The sequence below is a fragment of the Neopelma chrysocephalum genome, unplaced genomic scaffold, assembly GCF_003984885.1.
Source record: "Neopelma chrysocephalum unplaced genomic scaffold, ASM398488v2 Primary Assembly neopelma1_97102, whole genome shotgun sequence".
In the NCBI taxonomy this organism is placed as follows: domain Eukaryota; kingdom Metazoa; phylum Chordata; class Aves; order Passeriformes; family Pipridae; genus Neopelma; species Neopelma chrysocephalum.
Genome location: NW_020925744.1, coordinates 5338777 through 5357635, shown reverse-complemented (window position 1 = coordinate 5357635; position 18859 = coordinate 5338777). Strand labels below are relative to the sequence as shown.

The window sequence follows — 18859 nt, the reverse complement described above, 5'->3', positions numbered from 1 at the left end:
GGGTCTGTTAAGAACAAAGAAAAAAAAATTAACAACAAAAGAAACCCAAGTCAGTTCTATTTTGCTATGCCCAAAAATAAATCATGATACTAAAATCTTGCAATGCACATCATAATTACAAATTATAGCTTTCCATTCATTCACTGAGTTTGAGCTATGTTTTATTTTTGTAGGATGTCACATGTACTTCAGTTTGAAGACAGAAGCAGAAAGGTGAAAGATGCAAGCATGCAGGATGAAGATACTTTTGAGATCTATGATCCACGGAATCCTGTAACTAAGAGGAGAAGAGAAGAAAGCAAGAAGATAATGAGAGAAAAAAAGGAAAGGAGATAAAATGAGTGTAAAACTAGCCAGAGCTGCCTTGGAAAGTGACTGCAATAAAGCACTGGCTCTTTTGTAAGCTGATTCTAAAAATATCCCCAGACGAGTGTGAAAAGGAATCTCTCAAGAACCTGTCAGGCAGTTTTGAAGCAGAGCTATCACTTGTTTCATAAGTTGTGCGGTCATGTGCTCTCACTGCATTCATTATCCAGCCTCTCTAAAGGTGTTTAGAGTTATATATTTAATAAAACAGCTGACTTGGCTTTTGTCTGTACTTTAATTGCAATAGTCACCATCATTGTTCAATCACTATATGGTAATCAAAAAGTTTTTAACAAAATTAATGAGAATTTGTCTAAGCAAGGGTGAAATTAACGCATAGAAACCCCATCTGCAGGGCCTTAAGATTTTCTGAAAGTACAGTTTTACTAGTTTTTATTTTTTTTTATAAAGACATGTAAATATTGCAACAGTAAACATTGCCTGCCTGAACCACTCTGTCACAGAATTAAGATGGCGCATTTTCAGTACTCCTTAGAGTGGTCCCAGCTTTCTTGAAACAAACTGAGTTTAATTTGAGAATTTGGTAATTGTCTCCTTCTTTTGAAATACACATTTCAATACAGATCCCAACTTCCCAATAATTTTCCCAATAATATAATTATTCCCAATAATACATTATGGATAGTGTTATTCACTATCCATACCACATGAACAGAAAGAGAATCTGAATGTGCTGCAGTCATTGCTTGAACCACTGTTGCAATATCAGAAACATCCATTTGGTAGAATTTTCACTGTAAAGTAGCTGGTAACAAAGATTGGTTTGTTAATTAGTCCGGTACAGAAACAAAAAACCATTTGATCAGTCTCATTGAAAACATAACCCTGCTTTTAACAATTATTCTATCCTCTAAAAATGGACATCTCAAGTTTCCAGTTGGTAGACTTTTCACGTATTTTACAACCCTGGGTGTTAATATTTTTACAGATAAACATGAATTTTCATTGCTCCTTCTTTGCAGCAGTTCTGAATCTACAGGAGCATGAATTACCCATATGGGCAATAGCTAAAGAAAAGTGAGCACAAGTGAGCAAGGTCAAAAGAAAGTGCCACCAGAGTAGTGGTTTTGCTGATGTTTTTAGAACAAGTTCAGCAAGTATGGTGTCCTTATCAAGCTGCCACTGCCAAATTTCTTGATAGGGTCTGAGGTGTGAGATACATAAACCTGCATTGATAGGTTAATATGGCCCAAATGTCAGAGGTTAGATTAATACAGACTATTGCTTTAATGCACTGTGCAACTTTTGAGATAAGAAGAAAACTTGGAGGTGTGAAGTGAGTCCCTGTATAAAGCTGTCGGTATCCTCCTCTTAGACTGAGTGAATTATACTGTGCCATGGTGCAAAGAAGTTAAGAGGGGTTACATTCCTAAGCGTTTCCATTCACAGACTAGTAAGTCAAAGGTTTTTAAACATTAAGTAACTTTCTCTCGAGCTGCTGTTGGCAAAATTGAGACCATCTAGTGTCACGTACTGTTACCTCTATTCATTGCTTTGTTTGAGGAGAAAATTTTTAAGCAGTGATTACAGGAAATGGGCATATCAAACCCCCATTCTGATGGGGATGGGAGGAAGGAGGTGAGTGACTGTGTGTGTGTGTTTGTGTGTGTGTGTGTGTGTGTGTGTAGGCAGAGGAGGTTGGCTTGGGGAAAGTAAGGGCTAGATCTAGGAAGAACCTGGAGCATCAATTCCAGGACACAGTTACCACCCCTGTAACAGAAAAATGTTCTAATTACATATTGTCCCTGTAAGCTAAAGTAGGATGCATGAGGATGAATGGGCAAGCTGACTAACACTCTTAGCTGAATCTTTTTGCTGACTACCTGCAGCAGCTCTGAGTTGCTGTATTAGAGGATTCTCAGTTTTAAGCACTAGACAAGCTCAGAGATAAAAGCTTAACCTGAGGGTTAGGGCTCTGCTCATTAGGAAGAGGTTTGAAAGTCTGGACCTTGCCTATACAGGACTGATAACCTGACAAGAGCAAGAGAATAACTATGCTGACATTTCTTGATCAGTGTGTGTTTAAAATCAGATCGGCTAATCAGCCGAAAGTCACTTAGAAATAGACTAAGGTGTATAAATTTTATTCATTTCACTGAAGCAAAAGTAGTTCTGCATTTCGTTTAGGAGACATCTGGAGCGAAGACAAGGGGTGCTGATATCAGAAGTACCATCTCAGGTAAAGCTAACACCAAAGAGTAAAAACATCACAGAAAGAAGTTGAAATGATGACACTTGTATGAAACAAGAACTTTGCAGGGTCAAAGGTAACTCCCGTGCTGTGAATAACAATCCTGCTTGTTTCCCATACTGCCAGGCTAGCAGAATCATATTTTAACTCAAACCTATTTCATTCATCATCTGGTATTGCTATAATTGCATGAAATGTTGAATGCTACGGGATTGCAGTATTCTATATGGACTGAAATGGGTGTGCTCAGAGTTACATCTTTTATTTATCAATCCAGAAAAGCAAGTGGGAAACACAATGTGGACAGGTGTCCCCCTCTCTGTGAAAGAGTCATTTGAGCTAGGTTAGTGGCTGAAAAGTGAAGTTGGTTTTGCAGCTGCAGAAAGAATTTTTTCTATGGTAGTGAGATTTTAGACTAATGGTATTTTCTTGAATCTTCATTAAGCCGCTTCCTTCTTCCACCCTTATGGCTAGTACCCCACTTGTTTATATAAACATGAGCATAATCTCTACATAGTTGTAACATACAGCTAGGAACATTTATCTATGCATTACTAGTACAAAACCAGTGTTTTTACGCTTGTGAAGTTGTCCTTTCTAAAAAATGCTAATTATGGGTATAGATCCAGCCTGAAGATGCACACCACAATGCTGATAATTAAATAACTTCTGTAAACAACTCACTGCTTAAATTTGCTGGGTATGCTCCACTTCCCAACCACCACCACCACCACCACCTGCTTTTTTGATTATTCATTTCAATAAGCTAAAAATGACATAAGCCCAGACTATGACTGAATTTTGAACTAGAACAAGAAAGATCAGGTCTACCTATTTTTACTGGCAGCTAAACTGCAATTTCAATACATCAGCTTTGCTGCCAACACAGTGCGCTTGTGTTAACGACACTTTGTAAGACAGAGTCCTTCCGTCATCCCTGCCTTCCTTTTAATAGAAGCCTTAATGGAGCCCTTCATTTTGTAAGAGGGAATTTGACTTTCCTAAATGAAAAGAAAATGGGGGATGGGGAAGTTTTACAACCCTGCACATAGCATTATGTTGGTAAAGTTGACATTTTTGTTTCCAAACCAGCTGGGTTTCAAGTAGATAAGCTTCTTCTAGGCCATGTCTGTTAATAGCAAGGTCCTTGAGAACAGCTTAAGGCTTGCTTCACAAATCCTGTCAGTGATGCCAAAGGTAGTACAATGTGCCCTTTTTGCTTTGGAGCTAAAAAAACCTAAAGTGCAACACAGCCTGGTTTATTTCTGTTAAATAGCCACTATGCCCTGGCTGCTATGGGTGTAGTCTGCAATGCCACATTACGTAGCTTTCCCTGAGCTGTTAATTTCCAGCATAAGCAGGTTTGGGAAGAGGTTTTTCCCAAACTGTCTCCTTTCCCCTCTAACAATTAAAATAACTACACACCAATGTTGTCTGCTTTCATCTAGAGGACATCAAGTTTGCAAGAGACACAGTTATGTTTTGGCAACATAAAAACTAGCCTCAGACAGAAAGGATAGCTTCAGACTCTGCCTCATTCTGGCAGAGACATATGCATCTGTCATTACTTAAATTATTATAGACTTGGGCTGTTAGAAGATGAGGGGACTTCTTACCTGTATTTTCTCAATAAAAAATGTAGGTATTTTCTTGCATCTTTCACTGTAACAAAATGTGAGGTGATCATACAGTGACTACATTTACAAGGTTCCTGATGAAGTATATACAGCACAAGGAACGTAAACCAAAAAGTTTTTGAATGTATGTGATTCATCCCTTGTTAACACACTCCTGCCCTACCAGTACCAGAAGCTTGCCATATCTCAGTCTAATGCTATAAAGTGATTCCTCTTGAGTTATTGTGGTCAGATGTGCCACATTCCAGCTTGCTAGTCACAAATTCCTCATGCAAACAGACACCTTGTACCCACAGTGGGGCTCTCTAATGGATAAGGTCTGGTCACAACATCTGCAAGGCACCCAGGGCAGGTGGCACACAGCCTGTGCACCTTAGCAGCTGTCACAACAAAATATTCCTCTGAATTCAGTTTAGTTTCACAGTACTTTTTCTTGGCAGGATTTCTCTTCCAGTATCTATCACAGATGGGGTTTTCCACTTGATTTTACAATTCTTTTGTTTTTTAAGAACCCACTAACATGGCAAAAGTTTAATTTATAAGTCACAGATTGGAAGAGTTTGTTTAAAAAGTTACTGCACATTTGTGCAGCTCTTTCTTGTCCATCTCACACAAATGTGTAAGAACCGGTTTCTGCCTCCACAGACTTTATCACCACACTTTCTCATCATCATGCCTTCCCTGTCAGCCTTTATCACCAAAGGCCAGAGAAAGAATTTATATCCTCCTCCTCCTCAATCTTCTGATAGCTTTTACTTTTATATCTAGTCTCTACCCCACTGTCCTCTCACACTGTTTGAATGTCTCTGTGTGCTTGGCTTCCCATTGCAGAGCTGAAGAATCTGTACACCCTCAGAAAAGTAACACTCCAGCTGAAGCTGCATTTTATTTTATTATGTGCATGTGTAGTTTCTGTACATACTACAAATGCAAAAAACATGAAGTCAAAGCTTTAGAGAGTAGACTTAAAATTTATATTTTAACTTTTTTTGTGTTTTAATCACTTTATATCTTTTTTTTTTAAATTCCTAAAACACATACCAAAATAGCATTGTACCCAAAATGCTTTCTCTGTTCACACTTGATCCTACCTTTAGGTCATACATAAAAGATGAAACAAGCTGCTAGAAATATCTAATATGCCAGACTGTTCCACTAAATTGACATGACTTGACTAAATATGAAGTGTCTACTACTATGAAAAAACTGACCACTGAAAGGGGATCTTGTGATTGTAAGCTACAGTTGTTATCTGGTATTACTCCAAAGCAGTACAAAAGCCTAAAAGATAATTTTTAAGGGGGAAAAGAATTAAAGCCTACCTTTTCTCCTTTTTTTAAAACATAAATTGGTTGACAGTAAGAAGCTTCTACTCCTAAAACACCATTTAAAAAAGGACAAGTACCTTCCTTCCCATAACAACTCTAAACTTACGGACATGGAAAGAGACTACAAACAACAAGGCAGCACCTTCTGAAAAGAAAGAAAAACTCTGATCCTAAACCTCAACTCATCAGGAAAAAAAGTTGTATTTTTATAACTAATTCTCCAAATCTTAAAAAAAAAAAATTTCATTATAGAAGGTAGGCAAAAAATCTACCATTCTTGACTTATAAGATCACATGGAAGAGAAAACAACTCCCAATATGAACAGCTTTTACTATAGTTCTTACTTTTAATTTATGAAATGCAGTAGCTGTGGAACAAAGCAAGATATGGCAGTCATATTCCTAAGTCAATGGGAATCATGGACTTGAAAGTCCAGCCTAATATTCATAAGGTTATTTAAGCTGTACACTTGCCCTTTATGATTTGTCTGTAGTAGTAAAAGGGCACAGTTACAGAATAGCCCTAGGATAGCCTTTAGTTTTGGCAGCTTCATTTGGCAGCAATAAAGCATTGAAAGCTGAAGCTCTTTATATTGAACACAGTATGGTAGATCGTGCTTTTGCAGCAGGTTTTGAAAAGTTGGCTCCAAAATCACATTTGCTCTTCTTCAGACATAACTTCTGAGTTGAATAGATTTTAATACAGCATTGCACTCAAAGGATACTTCTTTCACTTGCTTGAACTGAGTCTCTCTATAGTCTTGGGACGCAGTGAGAGACACCAATTCAGAAGTGACCTTGTAATTTTCCCCATTTCTTCTTGTTTTCATTTTTTTCCCATTTCTTCACTGTGTGAATGGCCTGTGTGATCTGACACGTAGTACCAGGTATTGCATCCTTCCATCTCTAAGGTTATTTCACTAGAATGGCAGAAAATAGCAATCAGTATGTGTTTAGTAATTTTAAAAAAATATTTCCATTACAGCTACATTATGCTCAGCCTTTCATTTACAGAATATACAAACCAAAAAGTTTACACATGAAACACATGAATTATTTCAAATGACAGAGTGTGAGTTGGTCCTAACTTGGTAACATGGTATAATGAGCATGAACATCTGAATAATGATTCAGGGGCATGAGGGGGTAAATGGGATCCTTAACTGTAATATCTATCTCTGCCCTACAGATGAGGAAGATAGTTTTTGTTACAATTGACCTTGAGAGGAAACAGAAATATGTATCTTATGCAAGATGTTGTTATCTAGGGTACCAAAGCAATGAAGTTATCCCTGAAAGACAATGGAAAAGCATTTGGAAGATCTGTAAATGAGAGAGGAAAAAGTAATTCTCACCCAGCTATTCCAGACTTACTTATACTAATAATGTAGTTAAAAGATTCTCCTCAAAGTGTTTCATAACATTTTAGAAAATAAAAATTATATAAAAATCATCAGACAGGAAAACCACAGTAAGCTATGTTTGCCTTTGCCAAACAAAGAATTTGCATAAAAGTCTGCAAATAGACTAAAAAAACTCAAACAAAACAAAACAAATCAGCTTGCTTCAACATCTAAATCTGATGTACACTACTCTTTTTTGTTTAATTTCAGGTGGTTTCACTGCTACAAGATCAGAACTCATATACTAGAGGGACCAAAATATACTGCCTCACTGTCATATAATTTAGTCTCAATCATAACTCAGACAGTATTTTTACAAGATCACTTTGCAAAAGTATGTCTAGCCTATCCAAATGACAATATTATTTATGCCAAAGGTTTTGCTTTAGGGATGGAAGTATTCCAGCTACTGTTTAATAGGCTATATGGAGAGGCTAAGAAAACATCATTTGTTGCACACATAGCTTATGTATACACTGTAGAACTAAAGTGTACAGAGTGATCATTGGCAACACAGACTAAAACTGGCCTCAGTGAAAAAAGCCACAAAAGCAATGAGCTTCTGAGTTTTCCTCCCTGATATTATTTTTGGAATTCCTGAGCTTAACCAGAAATATGAATGCACAAGTCAGAAATAGATCTGTATTCAGTAGCTACCTGGATATTCAAAATGCAAAAGATATTTTTCAAATAACACAGGCATATGACTTCATGAGCAGACATATCCTCAGCTACAGTCTTAGAACAGGGAAGGGGTAGGAGAGTAATGTCAGGAACTCCAATGTAAAACTTTTTACAATACTGAGGTGAAGACAATCCAGTCTTCATAGCTAAAGTAAATTAGTATCAGGACCAAGTGTTTCTGAAGGCAATTAGAAGGCAGAGAAAAACAAGTATGTTTCTGTCTTCTCAAGCTCTCTTCTTAGAAAATTATCTTCATCCGTAGACTCTATTTCTAATCAATCTGTAACAGTTTTTCTGGCAAACTACCATTCTTTAATGGCTGAAACCGGCACTGCAAATTCATCATTGTTACAAACTAAAATCATGGATCAAATGCACTATATTTTTATGGTGTGAAACCTGTCTATATATTAGTACTGATTCCTGTAACCTGTGCTGTTTAAAACATAAACTGATTCAGAAATTGTTGCGTTCTATTGCAATAACAGGAGTTCTCATTGAATTCTTACCTTTTCATAAAGCTCAATGCTTAAAAACTGGAAAAGATGTTTGGTCCTGTGATTCGATTGTTCTAATCAAGGACACTGATATTATCCCTTAAATAAAGCCACGTGCCTGCAGTCAGAATCTGAGGATCCCAATTTCCATGCTATGAGCGACTGAGATTACAAAATCTACACCAGACAAGCACTGCCATGTACACCAAAATACTATAGCATGTGAAAATCAGCTGGCATCTAAACAATCCCAGTGCATCAGATTCATTAGGATAGTGTAACTAAGATTTGGAGGAACAGAAGCACAAAAGGAGACCCTATGGACTGAGGAAGGATCTGGAAAAATACTGCAGCTGTGTAAGGACCTTGTCCAGGGAACCATGGTTCATAGCCCTGGATAAACCCAGCAAGGAATTTTGAGTAGGAGTGAATGGCATAAGAGCTTCATAGTACATAATATATCCACTCCATAATATTCAATGATAATTAGGCTTTCAATATGGAAAATTAATATTTATTTACTCTACAGAACTGTGGAGTAGCTGCCATTCTTCCTCTGTTGCAGTGACCTTTAAGTTCTATGCTTTCTGACATCACCAAAACATTCAGAAATCTGGGACTTTGCACGTTATGAGAAAAACTACAGAAGAGTAAGCAACCATTTTTTTGTTGTTGTTCTATTTCGAGAATATTCTTGTGAACTGTTGGTCAAAGTAGCTACATTACTGAGACTGGCAGCAGACAGTGGAGTGTTGTTCTCCCACATCTGGTCATTCTAGTGTTTGGGTCTGATCTATATTTCATAAATATCAGTTGGTCTCCCAGTTGTCAGACCACAGGTTTAGTTTGCGTTCCAGACAGGAGGTGGAGAGGCAAGGAAAGAACTTCCATAGTGACAAACTGTTTGCTATTTCCACAATATGGCTTTTGGAGTAGTGGTCCCTTGTGACCACAGAAAGCCACAAGCATTCCGAGACATTTGAGCAAGCCAATACAGTATCACACAGCTACGGATAGATAGAATTTGACTCCTGGTCACGCTGTGTGGAATGCAGTTTTAGAAGAAAAATATGTAAAACTCTTCGTTGAAGGGCAAGTTCAAAGACATCTCACACAAAGAAAGACTCAGTGCCTCAAGTTATCTATAGATTTCTACCTTTAATACCTAAAGTACACATTTATAAGTGGTATGAATGCATCCTAAAAGACAGTCTGGAGGCTGAGGTGGTATTTATTCACAGACTAGAAAATAAATATGCGCTAATTATTGCACTTCAGAAATATAGGCAACACAGGAAGGGAGAATACAGGCTGCAATGCTTACAAAGGAAAAAGGATTATATTGTATGAAGGTCAAACATGACCAAACAAAAGTCTAGACTCCTTTAACAACAGTGAATTAATAAGAACAAAGCTACACCAACAGCTCGTTGGCCTTCTTATGACTGAAGCTTCAGTCATATTTCTGAGGCTTCTCTTTTCATGCTGTTTTGGCTCTCTGCTTACACAGAGCATCCTATTTTTACTGAGCTTTCCAAATAATAATTACATAGCCACTTGGCATAATTTCAAGTCAAAAAGACAGGACATAACCAAAGTACCTCCATCATTTCAGAAAGAGGTTTGTCTAACCTCCATCCCTCAACACTCCATACTTCCCCAACATTTTTTTTTCCAATGCATGACTATCCTTGTCTTCAGATATATTTTCCTAAAATCTTACCTAAATCTCCCTTACTGCAGTAAGCCCTATAACTTCTTGTACCAGTCTGAATGAATAACCTTTTCTACGTTGCAGAAATATTTTATGTGTTGAAAAATTTATCATGTTGGTTTTCTCTTCTAGAATAAACAATTTCAAAATTTCAGTTCTTTCTCTAACAAGCATGCTGCATATATCTCTAAATCATCCCTACTAATCTTGTCTGGCTTTTCCCCTAGCTGGCCTGCATTCTTCTTTACCTGTGGTACCTAAAGAAGGCTGGACACAGCAGTCTAACTAAAGTCTTGCTGATGCCAAGGACAGAGGAATGAATCTTAACAAACAGCACCTCTGTCTATTCATACAAGCATAGATGCCATTGATACAGGTTTTTTAATGATGTTCAGCTTGCAAACCATTATAATTCTCAAATTCTTTGCTATTATCCTACTGGTTAGCAGTTATTTTTTTTATTTTAGCAATTGATTATTACCAAAAGCAGTATTTTGTATTCATCCATATTGAACTGCACACTATTTTTTGGTGCATTTTATCAAATAGTTGCAAGCGTTATGAATTCATCTTTTTCTTCAACATGCTTGCAAGGCCTTCTAGCTGTAGTTTCACCTAGTCAGTACTTCATAGATTACTTATCAAAATGCCATATGGGACAGGTCAAACCATCACACAATTAAACTTACATTACTCCTCTGCTATCTGCAAGCCCTTTTACCATACACTAGAAGGAAACTGGGCAATAAAAGTGAAGTCATGCTGTTAAACCTAAGTGCAATTTCATCATATTCTGAAGAATAGTATGAGGGGGAAAAATTCTACTCCTTGGAAAGAAAATATTTGCTGAAATGCAATTTATCCTTAATAAGATATAGACTGTGTAAGGTAAGAAATGCTTTTCATACTTCACTAAATGCAGCAGCATAAACCAAGTTAACACAGAGTTGAGGCACAAAGTCTGATAAGCCAGTCACAGGTATTTCTTTTCCCCAGATATGTCATGAACTGTAGCAATACAACCTCTGGCTGCAAATAGCAAGAATTAGCATACCCCGAGCCTCAGGTTCCTTGAAAAGGCTGGATGAATGTGTGAAGCTGAATAAAAAGGCAGCTCTGGTTCTGAACAAATGGTATGATGGAGGTAAACACTACTCAGGTATTCTCAATCTTTTCATGTCAGCAAGGGTCTGTTACAGTGCTCCTTCTGAAAATAAAAGGAATCTGTAGAGGCTTCTTCCTTGTGTTGGCATTGCAAATTCTGTCATGTATACAGAGTAATCAAAATAATTTAATATCCTATATGTCCTCGTATGAGTGGTTATAATTCCTCTTACCAAGGAAGAAAGTGAAAAGGAAAAGAATTAAAGTGTCAGAACAACTGTTATCATCTGTCGTTTGGTAACTGATCTGCTGTGTCTGCACAAAGGCAGTGAAATGCCTCTGGCAATTTTCTTTAGACAGATTTCACTTGGTTCTTTACACTTTAGCCAAGTGTACTGCCACTGAGAGGAAGCCCACGTGCTACAGAGAAGAAAGAGAAGGGAGATAAGTGTATGAGGTAACTTACTGGTGACTGTGAATGTAAAACAGCATTTCACATTTGTGAAAGCCAGCTGATCTTAGGGTGAGATAATGGGATGTTCTCTAAAAAGACTACCAACCTTGCATGTGAAAACAGAGTCTATAAGTGGTCAGGCTGGGGGTGAATCTCTCCTTTTTCATCTTCTGAAATACTGGACACAGAACACATATTCTATCTGAATTGTTGTAACTAAGCAGGTCCAACTGTATTGATCCTGTGCAGTGCAGTCTTTGCTGTAATCTAGCCCTTGATTCTGGCACCTCCCTCTGCAAATTAGTGACAGTTTAGATAGCTTGATTTAGCCATATTCTCAGGATCAAATGGCATATTTTTGTGAATGGGGCCTGATAGTTCATTAAACAAAATCCAAGTAAAACAATACATATTGTCTTGAAAAGCGTGTTGAACTGGGAAGCAACTGCTGTTCCTTGTTCCTGCTGGCTTACCAGTTTAGGGAATAGTGTTTGCATATAATGCTCTAATCTTGGGATTTAGTAGAGCAATCTGTTACAAGTAAAAAAGAATGAGAGTTTTTTCCTGGGAGATATTGATCATAGAATGTGATTACTCTTTGGTATCAACACGGTCCTTCATGTTCTGCTGTTGATGCTCTCGGTAGAACTATCCCTTCCCATTCTCAAAATTTTGACCATTCTTAAATGAGACACTTCTTGAGCAGAGCCACTGCTTTCCTCAGACCCAAATATGATATTATCTGACTAAATGAAGGCTTCTGCATTTCTTCAACAAGTCTTTTTCAGTGGACATTACCTAATCAGAACAGATGTGGCTGTTGTAAGAGCAGTTTGTGCCTTAGGACTCCAAATTTTTGTTCCCAGAACAATAAGAAACAGCTGGTCAAACAACAGTGAGAGATGTATCTCCTACAAAAGACACACTAGTCTCATTTTTCTGAAATGAGAATATTTTTAGGAACACAAACAAGGCTAAAACCTTCCATAGTAGGATTCACAGAAAAGAAAATCTTTTCGTGTCTAAAGAGAAGGATTAAATATTCATTGTTTCATAAGTGATTGAAAGCAGTCCCATATCAGGGTTGAACTGGATTCATGCTGTATCACCAGCCTCTTTCCCCCCCAAGCAAAACGTAGAACCTGTCAGGCAAAACACAGGCACGACCAAGTGCTGCAGTCTGGGCCATACTTCTGAGAAGAGCATTGCAGAAGGTCAGTTTGTCTTAGCTGGAAACACTTGCATGCTACTTCAAACACAGTACTGACTTATCTCTTCTGTCTGCTTGCACCTCATTTTTGCTTTGATGCTGTCCATTGAAAAACAATTGTTTTCCTGTTGGAGCAAAGCACAAGGTGTCAGAAGAGCACTACTTCTTTATACATGGGTTGCTTCTATTTTACCTAACATGATATTATTTTTACTTACTTGATATTAGAAGTTATTGTTACCACGAAGCTATGTTTGTCTTGGGGTTTCTTTTTTGGCTGAAATCTGTCCGTGAGGAAGACCAAACAGAAAAATGTATTTTAGACCTTCCATCTTATTGCATGTATTTTACTAATATGGCATTTTTCTCTTTACAAGTGTTTTTCCATAGCATCCATGTCAAACTTACTCTTAGGCTGTAGGGAGGCAGAAGACAGACAGGGACAATGCTATTTGAAAGCAGTTCAACTCACCTCCAAAATAATGAATCTGTAGTTTCTCTCTATGTTGGCCCATTCACACAAACAAAAATTTAATTAAGTACTTGAAGACAGCACTTCATTCTTCTGGAATCCAAAGGGAGCATATCCCTGCTTAGTACTTGGACCCCTTTATATCCAGGTAAAACTAAGGGAAGTCTTAGGTATTGAGTACTGACTTGGTATTTCAAGACAAGCTCTCAAACTCAGGATTTTAGTTTTAGACTTGTTAGAGACCTAAAACCCATTCTGAAGTACTTGGAGTTTCAAAACTGACATAGTCTTGAAAGCTGTAAACATTACACCACATCTTCTAATAAGAAAAAGTAAGACATATAATCATGCATTATTGTGGTATTTAGAGGTAGTTTTCTGAATTACCTTCCACCAGAGTTCTAGGACAATTTTCTGGAGCACCTGGGGTGGTCGTGACTCAAGTGCGTCACCCAGTACTTGGCCTTGTTGAACCTCATGCCAATTTTTCTCCAGCTCTGGGGAACCCAATGTAAGAAGGACGTGGACCTGAAGGAAAGAATCCAGAGGAGAGCCACTAAATTGATCACAGGACTGGAACACCTCTCCTGTGAAGACAGGCTGAGACAGTCAGGGTTGTTCAGCCTGGAGAAAAGAAGGCTCTGGGGAGACCTTATTGCACCTTCCAGCACCTGAAGAAAGCCTACAAGAAAGCTGGAAAGGGACTTCTTACTAAGGGCATATAGTGATATGACAAACTGAAGGAGCGTAGATTTAGAGTAGGTATTAGGAAGAAATTCTTCACTGTGAGGGTGGTGAGGCACTGGAACAAGTTGCCCAGAGAAGCTGTGGATGTCCCATCCCTGGAGGTGTTCAAAATCAGGCTAGATGGGGCTCTGAGCAACTTGGTCTAGTGGAAGGTGTCCCTAGATGATCTTTAAGGTCCCTTTAAACACAAATAGTTTTGTGATTCTATGATTCTAAATCCATTTGATACACAGAATGGATTGAATGCAAGTACCATTAAAATATATTAAGATGCATTTGCTTCATTCATGAACAATCTGAAGAGTATCATCATACATCACTGGAGGTTGCTGAAGAAACAGTCTCTGGGCAGATTACAGAAAGCTTTCTCCTCTTCACCATAATCAACATATTAACACTCAGTAGTGCCGAAAATTAATTTTGAAATGTAAGGCATAGGAATGTTTTATCTCTGAATTGAAATAAAGGCACTTCTAATAAAATAAAAACATGTTTAAAAGCTAACAGGACAGAAAAATTCAACTAAGGTCTCACAGAATGTATTCTCACATTAATCAACTTTCCAACTAAAAAAAATATTGCTGCTGTAGAAAAGTTATGTTCTCCCTCCACCTTATTAGAAACTGTAGAATAGAAAGTCAGCTCCCCTTCAAGGAGCTACTGAGGATAAAACTTCATTCCTAGCCTTTAAAGTTAATTACTGCATGAAATTTTAAAAAATACCACATGAAATAAGTCTTAGTCACTTTTTCAGAAAAATTTTCATCATACTCTGAATTCTGGAGTCGTTACTGGATTTCTTTATAGTATAAAAGGTATATTTGGACTTATGTATAGTACCCAGAAGCAAAAAGGAACAAACATAAAGGGAAAAAACCCAAATAAATTAATTTCTCACAGCTCAATTTCTCCCTCATTTTTTCTCTCTCCTTCTTCCTTTCTAGAATTTCCCTAAAAGTTCTTTTCTCCTCAGTCTTCCTTTTTTTCAGATAGGTTTCTTCTGTTTCGTCTTTTGGCCACTTTCAATCATTTACCATTAGTCCTGGTTAACAGTGGAGTTTCCAGTTGACTGGAGATTAGCAAGTGTGATGCTAATCTACAAGAAGGGCTGGAAGGCAAATCTGGGCAACTACAGGCCTGTGAGCCTGACCTTGGTGCCAGAGAAGGTTATGGAGCAGATCACCCTTAGTGCCATCACTAGGGCACACGTAGGACAACCAAGGGATCAGGCCCAGCCAGCAGGGGTTTGTGAAAGGCAGGCCCTGCTTGACCAACCTGATCTTCTATGACAGCGTGGCACACTGAGTGGACTAGGAAAAGGGTGTGGATGTTGTCTGCCTGGACTTTAGTAAAGTCTCTCACATTGTTTACAAGAACAGAGTCCTGGGGAAACTGGCTGCTCAAGGCTTGGATGGGTGCACTATTCAGTGGGTAAAAAACTAGCTGGATGGCTGGGCCCAGAGGGTGGTAGGGAACGGAATTACATCCAGCTGGGGCCAGTCACCACCATATGCAGGTACCAGTTCAGTGACTTCACCCAGTTTCTTCTGGACTAGCATATGATTATCAAAAAAAAGTGCAATAGAGGCTAGAAAAGCAATTAATATGTGTAGATATTGAAACTGTCTGAAAATCAAATAATGTTGTTGCATCTGCAAATAACAGATTACTATTCATGATTTGATAGATTAGAGAGAAAGGGCAAGTATAACTAAACCTCTACAATCCATAATTTTACATTACTTTACATACTTTTTCATTACATTACTTTTATTTTTTTTGTTTTCATATGCCAAAAAAGAATCTGATTGTTTAGATTGATTTCATGTTTCTCAGCCTCCTGTGGGATTCATTTGCAATCAGACATTTGCATTCAGAAAATATTCATTCAATACCCCCTCCCCCACTGAGTAAGGTGTTACCATACACAAAAAACCAACTTAAAACAAAACATACCGTACACCAACTTTAGAACATGTAGTGAGAGCTTTTAAAATTGCAAGCAGATTGTCTCTTTGTTTGGTAGTGATAGGAACAATAGCCTTTTTAGTTAAGCCCTACTGTTCTAGGCAATCAATAAAGAGAGATTTTAAAACTTAACAACATAGTTCACTTGCAAAGCAATACACATTTAGAATTACTGAAATAGCTACAGGTAAAATAGTATAGATCCCTACTTAGTTGCATGAACAGGATTTACCTTTATGTGTGCTATTTTGCAAAAACCACGCATCAGTGAAACATAAAATTCTGGAAAAAAAGCAGAATTGGCAAGGGAGAAGAGGACCAGGTCATCAGAAATTCATGTTTCTCAGAAAGGAAATTAATAAGAGGTATGGTATGAAACCAAAGCAATTATAACATCTGAATAAGACAGTGTCTAAATGGAAAAACAACTGAGAAAGGATAGCAAAAAAGTAAGAAAAAAGAAAAAGAAAAGCATACCTTCAAAACAAAAAGAAATTTTACATGAGTAACACTAGATGATCAAAGAAGGAAACTAGTGATAGATGGTCAATATGCTGCAGGTCTAATTCGTTTTGTTCTTGACAGTCAACAAAAAAGCGAAGAAGATAACATCCTAGGGACTGAGGCATGTTTTCTTAGGCTTGGGGGACTGAATTGTTGAAAATATATATCCTCATCATAAAACCTATAAGAAGGCAATTAGAATCCTGAAAGCCAACAAAGCACTAGACCCAGATGACTTACATCCCCAGTGGAAGAAAGGGGAACTGTAAACCTTATAGAAAAGATTTATGACAGCTTCCTGAGAACAGGGTACTACAAAAGGGCTGGAGAAAGAATTGATGCACTTATCACATACAATAGAAGAAGGAAGGAGCCAGGGAACAAATGCATTGACTTGTAGACATGGACATAGGAAAGACAAAAAATTTGTATGACACTGACATGAGATATGGAAATAATTCGGAGAAAGGGAAGACAGGGAACTCACATTTGCAAAACTCATTATGTTTACCTTTAGTATTGATCATCTAATACTAGAAAAGGGCACATGTAGTAAAGGCCACTCATCTGTGTTTGAGGCAGGAAGATAGTCTCCTCCAGATTTATATTTGTGTGATTGTTACTCAAAGAGAGCAGTTCTTCCTAATAAAGAACCAAGTGCAGAGAGTACATCAGGCAGTGGAGCATGACTGTGTTTGCTCCAATGGCAGGCTGCAACCTCGCAGAAGCAGAAGTTAATTGAATAACCCAGCTGACACATCTGGCCACTTAAGAGAAATTTCAAAAGTGCCACAAGGCATGAAGACATGTAAATAATCCTCAGAGATTACAGAGCAACAGCACACCACCACTGAAAGATATATGAGTCACAACTCAGTGTTGAAGGGATGCTTTCAGAAGTGCCTTTAATAAGCACTTTTTTAAATGCAGACACCATAATTTGAAGTTATTTGCATGGTTAAGGGGAGATAAAAGGGGAAAACATTAAAGAGATTAATTTGTTTAAGGTCAAAAGACAAAACGCAATAAGTGGATGTGTATAACTCCTTCCCTTTCTCCCTCAAAACACTACACCAAATTATTCCTCTAAATTATGCTGTTAATTTACTCTGGACATTAGTTTTTATTTTTAATCTGTACTTTCTGTTTATAAAGGTTTGATAGCTTCAGAGACCGAAAAAGCTCTAGGATCAGAAGGTCAGAAATGCTTACTTACACTTTTCTATTTGTGCACTTAGAGTCCTGAGTGTAAAATTTGAGCTGCCAAAAAAAACCCTCAAAATATTAATTTTCTTGCCATAATGTGATCTGGCACATGGAGTCTTCTCTCATACCATTTCATATTACAGGTAGAGAAAAGTACTATACAACTGGAGGACTATGCATGGAGGATATTTTGTCAAAACAGAAATGTGAACATTTTCAGCAAAATGAAGCTTAGAAATGCACAGCCAAAGTCATGGGAAGAAGCAGAGCTACAAGACAGCCTTTATATTTAAATAATGTACAATCTTCAAAGGCCTTCAATTTTCTTATCAGAAAGCCTGTGTGCACTCTTGTCCAGAGTTTGTCACACAATTTATCTCTTCTAAAGGGGGAAAGAGTTTCTGTGGGAAGTGCTGTTAAAAGACCAACACACTTCATCATTGTGAAACAATTAAACAAATACTACTATTTTAGTTTCAGTGAGACATTTAGTTCATTAAGTGGCACTTCTAGCTATTCTAATCACCATGTCAGCCTCTGATTATGGACTGTAATGGTTTGGCCTAGGCCTCTTCCTGGCAACCAGGTTGAAACTAAGGAAGTACCTGTGTTCCCAGTATTCCATCCTATTCCTTACATAAGCAAACATATAAATACAATGGGAGAAGGGGTTGAGTTCTTTTTCTCTTCTGGCGGACTCGAAGAAAACAGCCTCCCTGTGTCTCCTCCAGCTGTGGGGGTGTGGGGCCTGTGGTTTGTCGAGAGCCTGCTGCTTCTTCCCGAGTTCAAGAGGGAGATGCAGTGATTTGTGGACTGCGACGTTTCTGTTTTCTCAAGGAAAGTACTGAGATTTCATTCGCTAGTTCTTTATTTGACTGCGTATATCTGGGGGTTTTGTTTGGTTTTTTTCTTTTTTTCTTCTTTTTTGGGGGTGTTTGGGATTCTCTTTCTATATATATATAGTATTGTAACTGTATATAAATGTAATATACGTAAATATATATATATATACTGCTTTGGTTGTGTTATTTGGGTTTTTGGTAGCTTTTTCTCTTCTGATTTCCTTCCCCTGTGTTCTTAAGAAAGGGGGGGAGAAGAGCTTTTGTCGCGGTGTTAGGCACTTCGCAGGGAGCCAAGCTCAAACCGCCACATGGACAACATTTCTGATCATCAGAAAATTAAAATAAGCTTGAAATATACATCATGGAATCATAAGGTGGTTTGGGTTGGAAAGGACCTTAGAGATTGTCTAGTTCTTACCCTCCTGCTGTGGACAGGAGGGTTCTATGAATCTGTGACAGGGATGCCACCCACTAGACCAAGTTAATCAAAGCCCCATCCAGCCTGACCAAC

General features: G+C 37.9%; 1 protein-coding gene across 1 annotated transcript in view; it reads left to right on the top strand.

Annotated features, from left to right (window-relative positions):
* CWC27 (CWC27 spliceosome associated protein homolog) overlaps positions 1 to 604 on the top strand; it is a 101319-nt gene extending 100715 nt beyond the window's left edge. Inside the window, exon 14 of the mRNA XM_027671577.1 lies at positions 174 to 604. Within this exon, the coding sequence (XP_027527378.1) occupies positions 174 to 336 (163 nt within the window). The 3' untranslated portion in view covers positions 337 to 604. The remainder of the gene's footprint in view (positions 1 to 173) is intronic.
* Positions 605 to 18859: the final 18255 nt, after the last annotated feature.